General features: G+C 43.0%; 1 protein-coding gene across 1 annotated transcript in view; it reads left to right on the forward strand.

Moving 5' to 3' along the window:
* prox1a (prospero homeobox 1a) overlaps positions 1-16944 on the forward strand; it is a 43587-nt gene that overhangs the window by 1865 nt on the left and 24778 nt on the right. The window contains exons 2-5 of the mRNA XM_074627433.1: positions 1879-2288; positions 2447-3064; positions 3489-4718; positions 11365-11472. Of these exons, the coding sequence (XP_074483534.1) occupies positions 1944-2288; positions 2447-3064; positions 3489-4718; positions 11365-11472 (2301 nt within the window). The 5' untranslated portion in view covers positions 1879-1943. The remainder of the gene's footprint in view (positions 1-1878; positions 2289-2446; positions 3065-3488; positions 4719-11364; positions 11473-16944) is intronic.

The raw sequence follows: 16944 nt of genomic DNA on the forward strand, positions 1-16944 counted from the left end.
AAGCTCTTTGGACCCCCTAATCTTAACTGTTTGTCTCTCTACCTCCCCTCTCTCTCTGTGTGTGTGTGTGTGTGTGTGTGTGTGTGTGTGTGTGTGTGTGTGTGTGTGTAATGCTGAGGAACCAATCATGCAAACAGACAGTGTGTATGCATGTACTGCATGTGTGAGTGCGTGTATCTGGGTCACTGCCGGACGTGTGTCTGAAACTCGGAGTCACATTCAAACTAACCCTTCTCTGCTTGGGAACTATTTCATTTGGTAATGGCTCTGCAGGAACACAACAGTGTCTGCTTTGTCGGCTGTTGTGAGCTTTTTGCAGATGCATCTAAATTGATGTGCCCGATTCAGTCTGTATGTGTGTTTGACGGTCTTTCTTTAATAATCTGAGTCGTGCTGCAGTTCTTGTTTTAATGCATTTTAACAGTAGAATGAAAACAGCTCAACTCCTGTCAACTGTTTGTAGGAAGCAGCTTTAATTTGTGAATTATTTCCCTAGACATGACCCTGAAATCACTTGCAAAGCAGATGCAAACATGTAACATGGAAAAACGCTGCCTGTATGCATGTGTGTGAAGACACAAGTGCAAGCAGATATACACCATTTACCTGTTTTAAAATGGCCAAGGCTCTTTTTTGGTGATGCTTTTTAGGTTGTTAGTTTGTCTACGTCCATTTGATTTGATCCCTAAATTAAAGACCAAAGCAGCGTGTGCAATAAATTCAAACTTTCTGGATTTTTTTTGCAATTATCTCTGTCAAATGAATCCAGTTGTAGGTGATAGTTTTGGATTTCCAGACCCTCGGATAGTTTCAACAGAGAAACTTAACCTTTCTGCAGTGCTTTCCCCGCCACTATACTACAGGTGAACCGCTCTCCTCTTGCCGTATAATAGATGAGATATATTCACTCATGACAGAAAAAGAAAGCGAGCTTAGATTGTGCAGTATGTGGAGAACCTGTTAAAACCCCAAAGTGGCAGCATTTATAAGACGTTTCTTGTCAAAATAAAATACCCAAAGTTCAACAACATCACTGCTTTTAGAATTGTTAGATAAGTACTGTTTCATTTCAATTCATGTGAAGAAGTAAAAAAAGAAATGAAACCAACACGCAAAGAAAAATCTGCTTTTTTTTTTCTTGAGAGTGGAGTGAAATTCCTCTGACAATGAGAGAGAGTCTGTCGATTGTTCACAGCTCCTCACAAGACGCAGAAATCAAGGTTAGCCCTCAGGGGATGTGGAGGAAATGGGAAGTGATTCTGGTTATTACAGGCAGGTGTTATTTCTCTGTGGGAATATCTCCTTGAACTATTTTAAAGAGTGTGTCGTGTTTTTGTTTTTTTCTCACAGTGGTCCCCTTGGCTTTTGGTCGAGAAATGCACTAGGAGTCATTTTGTGAATTTGGTGATGGTTAAAAGTGGCTGCCCCGTTCGCTTTTGCTGGTTGAGTTGTTGTTGTGAGAGATTTTTATATGTGTTAATTAATATCTACTGTTTGATAGTTAAAAAGTTAAAAGATGAGGTTTATTTTGGAAAGAAAACAAGCACATTATCTGCAGTCATCTTTGAAATGTGGAGAATTGATTCTATGACATAGTTATTAAAAGCCACAAAGTCAACTGATTTGAATTAAACTGTTTTTGCGCTATTATATCTCACAATTCAAACTATATATTCAACATATTTTCTTCTTCTGTAAAGACCAGCTAGAGTTTCAAAATGAAGAGTCATTAAATGTAGCTACCATTGTCAATGATTGGGTTTCTCTCCGACTGAAAAATGATCACTTTATGCACAATTTTGCCAAATTATAAAGATCTAATTTTCCAGATGATATTAAAAGGTTAAAATCATAGTGTGTTTATTTGTCTTTGTCCAGGTACCTCTTCTCATCCTGCGTGTCTGTGAGGACCCCTGGTCATGTCCGTTTAGCTCCCCTGCGTGATGCCTGATCATGACAGCACCACCCTCCTAACCAGACAGACCAAGCGCCGACGCGTCGACATCGGGGTGAAAAGGACCGTGGCCAGTGCGTTATTCAGCCGCGCCAGGGAAACCCTGCTCGAGAGCATGAACCAATCACACGGCCCCGATCAGGATGGAGACTGCTCGTTGGTCGGCCACGGCCACGCCAACAGCGACGGAGAGAAGTCAAATGTTTTGAGGAAGTTGCTGAAGAGGGCCAACTCGTACGAAGACGCCATAATGCCTTTCCCTGGTGCTACCATCATCTCTCAGCTACTGAAGAATAACATGGGGAAGAACGGAGGGAGCGACTCAGGCTTCCAGGTTCGTTAAGTCCATTCATCAATTAACCAGTTTCAGATTTTATAACCAATGAATAGTTTTAGTCACCAAACAAACAAGCCACTAAATAGTCTTCAAGCCTCATTCAATGATCCATTAAATCATGTTTATTAATTCAGTCCTCCTGTCCTCTATCACAGGGAAGTGGAGCTCTGTCTAGTGGCGGCTCAGAGATCCACGCCGAGGACGCCTGCAGCAACTCGTCCCGCGACCGGGACAGCCCGTCTGACTGCCTGTCTCCTGGGCCTCCTCTTCCTCCTCCACCGTCCTCCTCCTCCTTCGGGCGACCGTTGCCTCCTTCGAGCCTAAACTCCCACGCTCCCCCTCAGCCCCTCTCCCTCTCCACTTTCGACTTGGACAGGCTGTCGGACGAGCACCTTCGTGCCAAGCGTGCCCGCGTGGAAAACATCATCCGCGGCATGAGTCACTCGCCGCTGGTCCGGCCCAACGGCGACCACAACCAAGAGAGCAACCGCGAAAACGAGAACTGCAGCAACAGCAGTAACGACCACCGAAGAGACGGCAGCAGCCGCAATGCCGGCAGCCACAACCACAGCCGGAGCGACGGCCCTTCTTCCCTCCTGAGCTCTCCGGGCTCGCGAGGCGGCGTGGTCGGCGTTGGCGAGGTTTACAGGGAGAATAAGAGAAAGCAGCGTCTGCCACAGCAGCAACACAGCTTCACCCAGCTAGTGTGTTCCAGGCAGGAGCAGAGACAGGAAGAGAGACGACAGCTCAAACTGCAACTGGAGGACATGCAGGTTGGTAGAAGACGTTTGCAGCTAAAATGCACCACAAACACCAGCCGCTCCACCTCTTATATATATTGTTCTAGTTTAAAATGGGAGTTGATGACGGTGGATGCCTTAATTTAAGTCTTGAGTTCTCAACTTTTTGACATTCAAGAGTTTATTTAGCAACACAAGGCACAATGAAAACAACAAGGACCCTGGATTTCAGGATCTAAAAGAAGGCCAACTTTTCAAAGTGGCACAGATTCAAGGCATACCTACATGCTATCCTTTTACTTGAATCTGCAGCTAGAGAGGAGTCCACCAAGTGGGTTCCATGTAATCTAAGGCATGCTGTACTAGTTTCACTTCTCCTTTCGTATATTTATGGTAACAGGTGACCTTTAGGTTCAGAAGACTTCGTCTTTAACTTTCTCTATCCTCTGTTGTTCAGAAACAGCTGCGTCAACTCCAGGAGAAGTTCTACCAGATCTACGACTCCGAGACGGAGGAAGAGGAAGAGAACGGCGAGGGCGGAGAGGCCGACCGAGGCGGAGAACGAGAGGAGGACGGAAACTTGTCAGAGGACAGTATTCGCTCTGACGGCCTGGAGGAGAGGCACAGAAACAGAGGTCGGCATAGCAACGACGACCTGTCAGAGCTGGACCCGGGCCTGTTCCTGGACCGGGCACGAGCCCTCCTCCGAGAACAGGCCCTGATAGACGGAGAGATGGAGGAGGACGTGGACGGCAGGGGGGAGGTGGAGAGGAATGTAGAAAGGGCGATGAAGAGGAGAGGAGGTGCAGCAGGAGGAGGAGGAAGGCAGCTAGCAGAGACGCTGAAGCAGGAACTGAACTGTGCCGTGTCGCAGGTCGTCGATACCGTCGTCAAGGGCTTCTCCTCGCCCAAGCAGGCCGTCGGTCACCATCACGGCTGCCACAGCAGCACACCGGCCGCACCTTCCTCTTCCTCCAACTCGTCCTCTTCTTGTCCTCCGCCGTTCGGCCCCCTCCCCTCCCTCACCCCGGACTCGCGCTTCGGCGGCGCCCTGGCCCTCAGTATGAACGGCGACGGCAGTCCGACCCCTACCTACCACTCCTCCAACCAGAGGCTGCATTGCTTCGGCGATGTGATCGTCCCGAGCCCGCTGGATTCGTTCGGCGGTTTGAGCGGCAGACTGAGCGGCGTGCCGACGCCCCACGACCAAACGGAGGCGCTGCCGCTGGTGGTGCGCAAGAGCGGCGGAGGAGGAGGTGGAGGGGAGAACACTAACCCCTCTCTTCCTCCTCCTCCTCACCACCCCTCCCTCCACCCCTCCGCCCTCACGGCCTCGCTCGGGTTCAGCCCTCCGCCCTTTCGCCACCCGTTCCCTCTCCCCCTTATGGGTTACCCCTTTCAGAGCCCCCTTTCACACGGGGGTGGAGCCGGCTACCCTCCAGGGCCCAAAGACCATCATCGGTCCTCTCCCGATTCTATGGACATGACCCGGGAAACTGTCAGCCTCAGAACCAAAATGGCATCCCTCGGAGGGGGCCATCTCAGTCATCACCACCACCACCACCACCACCACAGGCAGAGCTCACCGGGACAACACGGACAGGAGGGTCTGTCCCTGTCCCTCATAAAGTCGGAGTGTGGGGACCTGCAAGACATGGCCGACATATCGCCTTACTCGGGCAGCACCGTATCCTTATCACTAGACCTGTGTGTGTGAGAGTGAGCGAACGAGTGTGTTTTCTTGTGCTTGCAAGTGCTTTAAACCTTTTAAAAGTTGTTAGTCTTGTTTTAGAATCAAGATGTGTTAAACTCCATAATACATAGTAATTATTTTTGAGTATCCCGTGCATTAAAAGTGACAACATTCAGCATAGTCAAAGCTGTTATTATGCACACTAAATCCAATCACTATTTTGCAAGTGACGGACCCTATGGTGTCACATCTCAGAGCACTAAAGTAATGGAGGCGGCTCACTAGTAGGACGGTGAGAAGACATTTAAAAACAAATTTCAATCTTTGCTCTTGTTGAGTTTAAATTGCAGTTTGATTGACATCTGTCAGTGCATCATTTTCCTCAGTACGGAAGACTGAAACTACACACTACCTGCAAGATAAATATACTTAACATTAGTAGATAATACATGCCATTAGAGCTGAACGATAGAACCTAAAATATACAGTAGGATTACTTTCATTGTCCAGTAATCTGTCGATTATTTTTTGGATTAATCGATTAGTTGTTTGGTCTATAAAATGGTGAAAAATGTTGATCAGTGTTTTTCCAAAGCCCAAAGATGACGTCCTCAAATGTCTTGTTTTGTCCAAAGATATTCAGTTTACTGTCATAGAGGAGGAAAGAAACCAGAAAATATTCACATTTATGAAGCTGGAATCAGAGAACTTTCATATCTTAAAAAAAAATCACTCGAACTGTTGTCGATTAATTAATTAATAGTTGACAACTTATCGATTTAATCGTTGCAGCTCTACAGTATATCACGATACATTCTCACCCCCCTTTTTTATACATCAGCGCATGATATTCCCGTCCTCATGTTGGGTCATTTGACTTATTTGATCTATAACTAATTAACTCCAGCTCTACATACCATATGGAATAAGCATGTAGTAGGAAATTGGGACATATTGGTATTGGTAAGAATTATTTGAAACACTGTGACATAACATAATTATTGTTAGCATTTGGAAAGAGTTTAAATTGGCATACATTTTTATTCTCTGCTCTACAAGAGTCACATTTTGAACGCAGTCAAACACACCGAGACATCTTAGAGGCGGCGGCGGCGGCGGCAGTGGCAGCGGGCAGTCGTCAAAGAAAGTCTTTAATATCAATTAATCTGCATTAATTGGTTCATGGTCTCTTGTTTCCTCGCTGAGTGGGGGGGAGATGAAACGGGCCGCGATGGGTCTTGCAAGAGGGGGAAGATTAAACAGGTCGCACGCTGCTCTCTCAAGCTCTTTTAAGTCTTTGCAGCAGGTTGTGGTGTTTAAAAGGTGCTGAGAAAGGCTAGTGAGCTCCCTCTTCAACACAAACACACACACGCTGTCTGAGACGCTCTTGTGCTGTTAGGTTCTCTTTCATCGCAAAGACTTTGTACATAAACGCTCAAAGCAAATCATATTTCGCTGTGTTTGTGTGTGTGGGTGGGTGGGTGTGAGGTAAGACCTTGTTCATAGGAGCTCAAAGCTAATCGTATTTCAAAGAGCACGGGGAGAGGAACAGGTGAATGCTTGGCCTTATTGATGGAAGCTCTCTAAATGTGTGTGTGGGCACACAGAAGGAGAAGTGTAACATCTAAAACGTCCACGTTGGCTTCCTGTTCACTTTTTAGGTAGTAGTCTCTCTCCCTGTGGTTGTCGACGTCTCCTACTCGCTTTCATTTGTTGGCCTTCGCTCGCAGTTGCCCGGCAGCTGTGTGTGTTTTGCTACCTTTCACAGTGCACACACACACACACTCCCTTTCATGGCGTGTGCATGTGGACAGGTGTTTGCAGGTAGCTGTTTATCTTTTCCAGCCTAACCTTTCATATGGAGAGGGCTTCTCCCGGCCACCACTACGCATGCACACCCTCTTTGGCTCACACTTGCACACAAACAGGCCCCCACGTGCGCGCTTGAAGAACAAAGTGAAAAGAAAAACAAGACTTTGAACCTGACGAATAGGAACTCCTTGCAGCTGCGACGGGGACGCGATCACAGTGTCGTCTTCAAAGCCAATTTAGATGTCGCTTTAATTAAAGACAGAAATATTTGACACGTCTCTTGATCCTGCTGAGCCGTTTCATTCCAAAATGCTTTTTCCATTCATTTGGAAGAAGAAAAAAGTCTTTGAAATTGGACATTAGTATTTCAAAGATATTAACCACCCTTCACCCCTGCCTTTTTTATTTTGTAGGTAAACAAATCTAAAAAAAAAATGGTGTTTTTTATAAGACATTTCATTTTTAATAATCTTCACTTTTATAAGAAATGCATCTTTTTTTTTTTATCTTATGAATTCAGTCGATTTATTAATTAATATTATTATATGATAACGTCTGATACTGCTAGTCCTGAAATGACAGAAAATGAATTGACAAGTTTGATAATCAAACAAAAAGCTTCCACAATGTGAGGATTTGCTGCTTTTCTCTCATTTCTATCATTGTAAATGGAATATCTTTGATTTTTGGACTGTTGGTCCAAGAAAAGTAATAATTTGCTCAACTTGGTCTCTAGGAGATTGCAACAGGCTTTTATTTGATCATTATCTGACATTTTATGGAATAAATTATTATGCCATTAATTGATGAAAAGATGATCAAGTTGCACCCCTGATTTTTATTTTATTTTAAATGCATTTATATGAGTGTGTCACCATCGCTTATTATATTTTGAATTATATGGAAACTTATTGAAATAATTTATGTCATGACGTACAATTAACAAATAGTTTTACTGCCAACTGATGATAATTTATTATACTACTACATTTATTTTGGTGCTGTCAATTGATTAAAATATTTAATCGCAATTAATCGCAAATTAATCACATTCTTTGTTCAAAATGAAATTTAAAGGGAGATTTGTCAAGTATTTAATCCTCTTATCAACATGGGAGTGGACAAATATGCTGCTTTATGCAAATGTATGTATATATTTATTATTGCAAATCAATTAACGACACAAAACAATGACAGATATTGTCCAGAAACCCTCACAGGTACTGCATTTAGCATAAAACAATATGCTCAAATCATAACATGTCAAACTGCAGCCCAACAGGCAACAACAGCTGTCAGTGTGCTGACTTGACTATGACTTGCCTCAAACTGCATGTGATTATCATAAAGTGGGCATGTCTGTAAAGGGGAGACTCGTGGGTACCCATAGAACCCATTTACATTCACACATCTGGAGGTCAGAGGTCAAGGGACCCCTTTGAAGATAGACATGACAGTTTTTCCTCGCCAAAATTGAGCGCAAGTTTGGAGCGTTATTTAACCTCCTTTACGACAAGCTAGTATGACATGGTTGGTACCGATGGATTCTCCAGGGATTCTAGTTTCATATGATATGAGTCTTTACTCTAACTTTAAAACTGAGCCAGCTACAACCTCCGTAAGATCAATTGCGTTAATGCATTTAGTGGCGCAAAAGCAAATTTGCGTTGTTATTAACTTTGACAGCCATAATTTATTAACCTATTTCTTTCAGGATATATTGTATGTTGTAGTGTGCAATCCAAACACTCTAAAGCTTTCTTGGCATCAAACATTTCTTAAGTGTAGCTTAAGCTCTTGAGAACATGCCAAACGTCGTTGCTCCCTCAATCTAAACGTGATCCTTTTCAAAAAATGTTTCTGTTTGAACTTCTCTTCGTTCTCACTCCGTCTTTATTCTTGTTTTGTCTCTTTCTCTGCCTCTAGTTTAAGCAGCACATCATAGTTTGATTTGCATGGCAGGGATAAAATGGTGACGGCATTGTCGGTGGATTTAAGGCTTCAAGGAAGCCTGGCAGTTAGGTTTAGGTGTTTTGCATCGATCAGAGTTCACCTGAGAGGCCCTCGCACACACACAGTCACGCACACACACACACACACACACACACTCGCTCAGGTCTGTGGATCTTTAATCCTTTGTACAGAGCTGAGCAGATGTCCCCCTTTCATTTATGAATTTATCCCCCCCACCCCCCTCACCCCATTCACACACACACACACACACACACACACCTGGCAGCAAGGTCAAGTTACAGCTGATACAGTGAGCCCTGCACAAAACACACATTCACAGATGTGCATCAGGATGAACACAACACACACACACACACCGATAGGAAAGAAGGAGGAAGAGAAAGAGCTACTATTACACACAAACATCATTATCTTGTTGCCATTATTGCTTCAAACTCTGAGTCATGTTTGTGTGTTTTGGTGTGTGTTTGCTCGTGTTCATGTGCTTGGCAGGGCTGCAGAAAGTGAACACAGTGTATTATGTGGCCTAAACACACAGATAGTGACAGGTTGGTATGAATGTTAACTAGGCGATGGTGTTGTTGTCCGGTGACCTGACGTACCTGCTGCTAAATGAATGATGGATGACAATACGGCTCGCCTCTCGGTCATTGAGGCAAAGTGTTGTTGGTGTCGTTGTCATTTTGTAACAAGTCAGATCACTTTTCAACCCTGTCTCTTACAAAATGACGTTCCCATACAACTAAACTGCATCCTCAATTACGTTTGGAGGGAAATGTGTTTTCTCCAGGATTACGGTGTAGTTTTAAACAGTTATAAACACGTGATTAACGTCGTACATTGAAACAAGACGAAACAAAAAATGCACTATTGAGTTAGGTTTAGGCCACAAAACTACTGGGTTAGGTTTAGTAAAAAAACATCATGGTTTGGCTTTAAAGGACTACGACATCAAAACAAAAATGCAACACAACTACTGAGTTAGGTTTAGTAAAAAATAGGGCTGTCAAAGTTAACAAGATAATAACGCATTAATGCAACGCCATTCATTTCTTTAACGCAATCAGTCTTTCGGAGGTTGTAGCAGTCTCAACTATAAAGCTAGAATCCATCGGTACCAACCATGTCATACTAGCTTGTTGCAAAGGAGGTTAAATAACGCTCCAAACTTACGCTAAAGTTTGGCGAGGAAAAAACTGGCTTTTTCAAAGGGGTTCCTTGACCTCTGACCTCCAGATCAGTGAATGTAAATGGGTTCTATGGGTACCCACGAGTCTGCCCTTTACAGACATGCCCACTTTATGATAATCACATGCAGTTTGGGGCAAGTCATAGTCAAGTCAGCACACTGACACACTGACAGCTGTTGTTGCCTGTTGGGCTGCAGTTTGACATGTTATGATTTTATGCTAAATGCAGTACCTGTGAGGGTTTCTGGACAATATATGTCATTGTTTTGTGTTGTTAATTGATTTACAATAATACATATATACATACATTTGCATAAAGCAGCATATTTGCCCACTCCCATGTTGATAAGAGTATTAAATACTTGACAAATCGATTAATTGAATCTAATGGGAACGTCATTTTAAGGAGACAGGACTGAAATTTTGTGTCGTGATCAGATATAATCTTGGTTAAAGTTTCCTTTGCGTCAGCACATTTGTGTTTTAGGACAACAGTGAAAAAAACGTCACAACTGGTAACTGGCAGACCACACCCCCGTCCCTTCAGCTAATAGTAATAATAGGCACAGCTGCACTTTCTTCAATATCCTTGTCTCTGTGTATATACATAATATAAAACAATTATAGTGAAGAAAATGCCACTTCCTGTCCTGAAACTGCTCCTTCTCTCTTCTTCTTTATCCACTTCTGTTCTCTCTTTTCCCGATTGCTGATGCTACTCTCTCCCTCTCTCCCTGCTCCTCTCTCCAGCCATATAGGGCCCCTGGGGTTTCTGTATGTGGATGTGTGTGCGTGTTTGTCTCTGTGCTAATTGACCTTGCAGGGGGTTCCATTGATTGCCTCATCTTCTCTGATAGATTATAGGGCTGTTAATGTGGTGGGGAAATGGCAGCGTGGTGGGGCACAGCTGTTGTCACACACACACACACACATACACACCGTCACACACACACACACACACACACACACACACACACACACACACACACACACACACACACACACACACACTCTGCGCCCCTGCAGCCAGGGCCTCCACAATTATTATTTTCCTTGTTGAGACAGTGGGATAGACTCCGGGGCTGCAGAGGCGGCGAGATGCAGGAGTGAATGTGGGATTTGATCCAAAGCCAGCAGGTGCTCGTGTTTGCTTTTGCTTTGGGTTGTTTCTCTTATTGTATCTCTGAATTTTCTGTGGTTGTGATTAACAGTAGCGTCGGCAAACACTCCACTTTTACTGGAGTGGTCACTCCTCGCTGTCCCTCCATCTCTGGCACTAATCACTCTGTGGTTACTGAAATCTTCTCAGCACACTGCCACTCTCACGTTTGCACCGGCCACTGCTTTTTAATAATTCATGAATAAAAAAGGGGAAGTGAGCATAGTTTTTGTAGTTCTCTATCCACCCATAAAGGTGCTCCCATTGGTTCTTTGTGGAGCCCATGCAACGATAAGTTCTGTCTCAACTCAATGACAGAGGGACGTATTTAGGTTGTAAGATTTGCAGCCCTGTCTTCTACAGATTACGTTCACATACAACCAAACTGCATTCTATTTAGGGAAACGTATTTTGTCGTGTTTGTTTTTGCCGTATCACAGATCTGTCTGTATTAGGGTTTCAGTGAAACAACTGCCTGTTGGCTCCTTAACTTGTTATGATTCAGATTCAGGAGGGCTTGTCTCCCAACCACCTGAAGAAGGCCAAGCTGATGTTCTTCTACACCCGCTACCCATCCTCCAACATGCTCAAAATTTTCTTCTCAGACGTCAAGGTAAGACCGTGCCCCGTCTTTCTCTTCTGTCTAGTGTTTCTCTCCTATTTATTCTCTCGTATGACCCTCTTATCAGCGTTCTCTCCTAGTTCGACTTTATTCAAGTCTCTCCTCTGTGTCTTGTTTTCATCTGACTTTATTGGTCTTTTTGTTTCCATCCTGAATAATTATTTCCCCAGAGATTGTAGGAGGTAAAGATGATTTTTACCAGTATAGTGACCGACTGGATGGAGCAAGCGACCGTCTGGGTCGAGAATAGCTACCGACTGTGTCTAGCTAGCAAAGCGACCGACTGGGTCGATGATAGCGACCGACTGGGTCGAATAGAAGAACTGACTGAGTCGAGTACAGCGACCAACTGGGTCTAGCTAGTATAGCGACCGACTGGGTCGAATAGAAGAACTGACTGAGTCGAATATAGCGACCAACTGGGTCTAGCTAGTATAGTGACCGACTGGGTCTAGCTAGTATAGTGACCGACTGGGTCTAGCTCGCATGGCGACCAACTGGGTCGAATGTAGCGACCGACTGGATCGAATATAACGACCGACTGGATCGAATGTAGCGACCCAGTAGGTCGAATATAGCGACCGACTGGGTCGAATGTAGCGACCGACTGGATCGAATGTAGCGACCGACTGGATCGAATGTAGCGACCGACTGGATCGAACGTAGCGACCGACTGGATCGAACGTAGCGACCGACTGGATCGAATGTAGCGACCGACTGAGTCGAATGTAGCGACCGACTGGGTCGAATGTAGCGACCGACTGGGTCGAATGTAGCGACCGACTGGATCGAATGTAGCGACCGACTGGGACGAGAATAGCGACCGACTGGGTCGAATGTAGCGACCGACTGGGTCGAGAATAGCGACCGACTGGGTCAACAATAGCGACCGACTGGGACGAGAATAACGACCGACTGGGTCAACAATAGCGACCGACTGGGTCAAATGTAGCGACCGACTGGGTCAACAATAGCGACCGACTGGGACGAGAATAGCGACCGACTGGGTCGAATGTAGCGACCGACTGGGTAAACAATAGCGACCGACTGGGTCGAGAATAGCGACCGACTGGGACGAATGTAGCGACCGACTGGGTCAAATGTAGCGACTGACTGGGATGAACACAAAATGTTTTAGGGGGCAAAAACTACACTGTTGTTTACTGGACACAGTTAAGAATAAGATATGTTAAGATTTTGCTGTTCGATGATCAAAACTAGATATAGAAAAAGTTTTATTTGCATTTTGATGACAATTGAACCATGTTGAGTTCAAATAAAAACATATATACACTTGTAAGGAGATGGGAGACAGAACAATAATACGTGGCTCATACTGACTCGAATAGACAAGCGATGTGAGAAGCACCGCAGTCACCGTCAGGCCAAGTGTGGACATTAAACGTTGGGAATTCAATGACATCTTTAGAATCAGACCTCAAAAATCAGTGACAGATGGGTCACAATGAGCTGTTGTAAACAGGTATGCGTCTTTGTGTGAAGCATTTGGTTACAGCGTGTTTTTTTTTATTGTTCATGATTGTTTTCTGATCTCATATGTCGCAAACTTTCACCATGATATTCTCACACTTTGTGACTTTTGTGCATTTTGTCGTCTGATATTATTCAGTTTGGTGTTTTATTCCGTTACTCTGTATATATATATGTGTATATGTGTATATGTGTGTGTGTGTGTGTGTGTGTGTGTGTGTGTGTGAGACCCTATAGCGCAGATGGGTGCTCCAGTCTGTCACGTCTTTGTTGCATAATTAGAGTTTCTGGCCTTAATCGGCCTGGGGGGGGGGGGGGGGGGGTGTTAACGCCCACTTTCCCTCTCACACACACACACCCAAACCTCAACCTCCATCTCCCTTTCACCCAAAACACACACACACACACATGCAACAACGCTTTCACTCTCACTCTCACTAACATAAAATGAGAAGTTGAACTTTTCTTTACACACAAGTGATCACAGTAGAAGCATTGATTTTGATGGATGACAGGACGCACAAGTACAAAGGAAGAAAAAGAGAGTAGTAAAAGGAAATAAAATCAAAATGAATAAATAAGAAAATGAGTTTGAAGGAAAAAGGAGACGATGTGTGTGTGTGTGTGTGTGTGTGTGTGTGTGTGTGTGTGTGTGTGTGTGTGTGTGTGTGTGTGTGTGTGTGTTGGGGGGGGTTGAGAAAATGACAGCGGGAGCGAGGGGAGGGGGTTGACAAACAAATGAAAGGGATGACAACAGAACAACAGCTTTAAAACAAAGGCGCTGATTGTTTTGTGTTTACAGGCTGCTACGTGTTTTGCAAAAGGAGCATACGGCTCCTCGACGGATTCAGGACGCTGTATTCAAATGAGCAGCCACACACACACACACACACACACACACACACACACACACACCAGCTGCCCTTTGGCTCGTATCTGTGGTGACCACTTCCTCGTTGCAGTGCCACATCCTCATCGGCTGCCATGGCAACAAGGGTCGCAGGGACACCAGGTTGCTAGGCAAACACAAGGTTGCTAAGCCTACCTGCTCCCAGTACATGTGAGTCTGATTTGTCATTAACTGGGAGTCCATTAAGTGATAGAAATGGGTATCACGGCGCCCAGTAGACACTCGGTTTAGTGTTATTGAGACAATAAAAGCGGAAAATGTTGAATTTTGTCAAACTATCAAAAATTTGACAAACCAACACGCTTTAAAACTTTTTAATCCCTCCAAAAAGTCACATTTTATTGCCTGAAATTATAATTTAAGTGAGAATGACTGACAGCGATAATCCTAAAAATGGCCACTGTTGTAAATAAATGAAATCCGAGATACTTGAGCTTGCTTTAATTCTCTGTGTGACACCTACACCGTTTAGAAAGCAGTGAATGTAAATAAATTAAATAAAATGAAGTGGCTGTACATACATGCCGGCAATCCTTTCACATTTGCAAACTTCAGTCTTTCTGAAAATCTCAGAGCAGAAGAGACTGTAAATGAATGAATATCTCTCTAAGATTAATCATTTAAAACTGTTACATGCTGACATTGATAATTTTCCATAATCAGCTTACTTATCGTCTAAGTTATCTGAGTAAATATACTTAATGTGTTCTATCAAACTGTGGCTTTGGGGTTTAATTTGGAAAATTGATGTATTAGGACTAATGAGTTAATGCATAGGCTCAGTTTATATCTTCTGGATATTGATATTAGCTTTGAAAATTAATCTAATCTCCAATCTGCGGGGTTTATCTCCAAACTGATATTCAATTAATCTCCCTCATCTCAACAAACATGGATTTAGATTAGGAGATATTTGCAGTGCTTTGGCCCGAAACTTTGCTCGGCAGATGGACGGTATTACTGTAGTGTACAGGCTCGATCTGTAACTGAAGTCACAAACAGCGGGATTTATCGGAATGAAAACGTGTCTCTATTGGAATTTATTGTCTGAGCTTTAAGGAATGAAACTATACCGTGTAACAGCTAAAAAAAAAAAAGTTCAATTAGTTTTGCCCTTTTTTTCCTTTCACACATCTACAAGTTTAGTCATATTTACAGCCGCAATGCATCTTTAACGTACAGCAATTAGATCAAGTTCAACACAGTAGTACTAAATTACATGCATGGAGTGGTGGAATGTAACTACATACTTACTCTAGTACTCAAGTACAATTTTGAAGTACTGTACTTGAGTATTTCCATTTTCTGTTACTTTATACTTCTACCCCACGACATCTCAGAGGGAAATGTTTTTTACTCCACTACATTTGTTTGACAGCTTTAGTTACTTTGTAGATAATAAAATAATAAAAAATATAAATCAACTAATAAATGATGATGTATTATCATAGATTAAGCTACCCATCAGTATATAAAGTGATTAAAATGAGCCCCACCTTTACTAGCTACAACATTAATGTAACTTTAATGCATCATTAATTATAATCCAGTAATATAATATATATGATTCTGAAATGGGCCATTCTGCATAATAAGTACTTTTATTTTCGGTACTTTAAGTATATTTTGATGCTAATACTTTTGTACTTTTACTTGAGTAAGACTTTGAATGTGGGACGTTTACTGTAGTATTGCTACTTTTACTTAAGTCAAATGTCAGAGTAGTTCTTCCACCACTGCATGCACGCATCATTCCCTGTGAATCCCTCTTGCTATGGGAAAGCTGAATCCAGCATGAGAGTGGCGGACTCTGCCGCTAACAATGAAAACAACTGAGGATATGACTTCATATAAATACTTTGAATTCCTATTGCTAAAAAAAAATGCAGACAAATAGAATCAATTTGATTAAGGATTACAACTAAAGGCCTTAACACACCGGGCCATTAGTTCGCAAGCCAATATAACTTTTCAAACCGTTGTTTTTGGCATGAGTACTTTCACACAGAACGCAAATATTACGCGGCAAAAAAGCGGCACTTTTTTTTTGAATGAGGTCGATTTTTAGAGCTTTCGCATCGCTCCGTAGTCCGAACCAAGACGGCAAAATGTATTACCCAGCCCAGACCAGATCCTCTTCTTCCGTTCTTACCTTTCACAATAAAAGCCCTAGACATATAATATTCAAGTATTTTGCATTTTTGTGTCATTTATCCGCCCCTGGTGTGTAAAGGCCTTAAAACTGATACGATATTCTACATTTTTCTTAAACTGAATAAATCTCATGAAAAAAAAAAAATATATATTATTGGTCGAATCACAAATGTGTAGTTTATTCTAAGGCTAACTAATCTCATTAAACAGCTGGACGCTGTCGCTTTCAGCAAACGTTACTCAAACACAAGGAAAAGTGCATTTCTTGGGGGACTACTTTCAGATGGGGAAGAATACACATTTGGTGCTTTAGTGAGCATTTACATTAGCAGGACAGCGTATGTGGGATTGAGTCAGGATAAACTAGAGTGTGTGTGTTCATTAGAATGAAGGAGCATGTCACCCAGTGACACAGTGTGGCTCATTGATGTGTTTTTAATAGTTTTTGAACAACAATGGAAGTCTATGGCACAGAGGAAGATATCAGCTGCTTGTTTTGTTCTTTTCATGGGATTTGTTAACAATAAGAAGAATATATCTACAATCCTTTAAGAAGTTCCTTATTATTCACACTTTATGCAAATAGTGGTTTATATTCAAATTCAGTTTTAATTGAGTCGTAATCCCAGTTAATCCATCATATTCATCTGTGGGAGGAACTGTGCAGATATTATTTCGCTTAATAAAAAAATGAATCATGGATAATCCTATTTGTGATGAGCGAGGCTGTTCTTTTCAAGGCTTTGGTAGTGTGTGTGTGTGTGTGTGTGTGTGTGTGTGTGTGTGTGCACCTTGTTGCTGTCTGTCTGTGTATGTATGTGTGTGTGTGTCCTGTTTCATTGTCCCATTGCATTCATTACCTTCATCATTACCATATTTCCAAAATCCGGGTCAGTGTCTCTTTCTCT

Source organism: Sebastes fasciatus, chromosome 24 (assembly GCF_043250625.1).
Source record: "Sebastes fasciatus isolate fSebFas1 chromosome 24, fSebFas1.pri, whole genome shotgun sequence".
NCBI classification, from domain to species: domain Eukaryota; kingdom Metazoa; phylum Chordata; class Actinopteri; order Perciformes; family Sebastidae; genus Sebastes; species Sebastes fasciatus.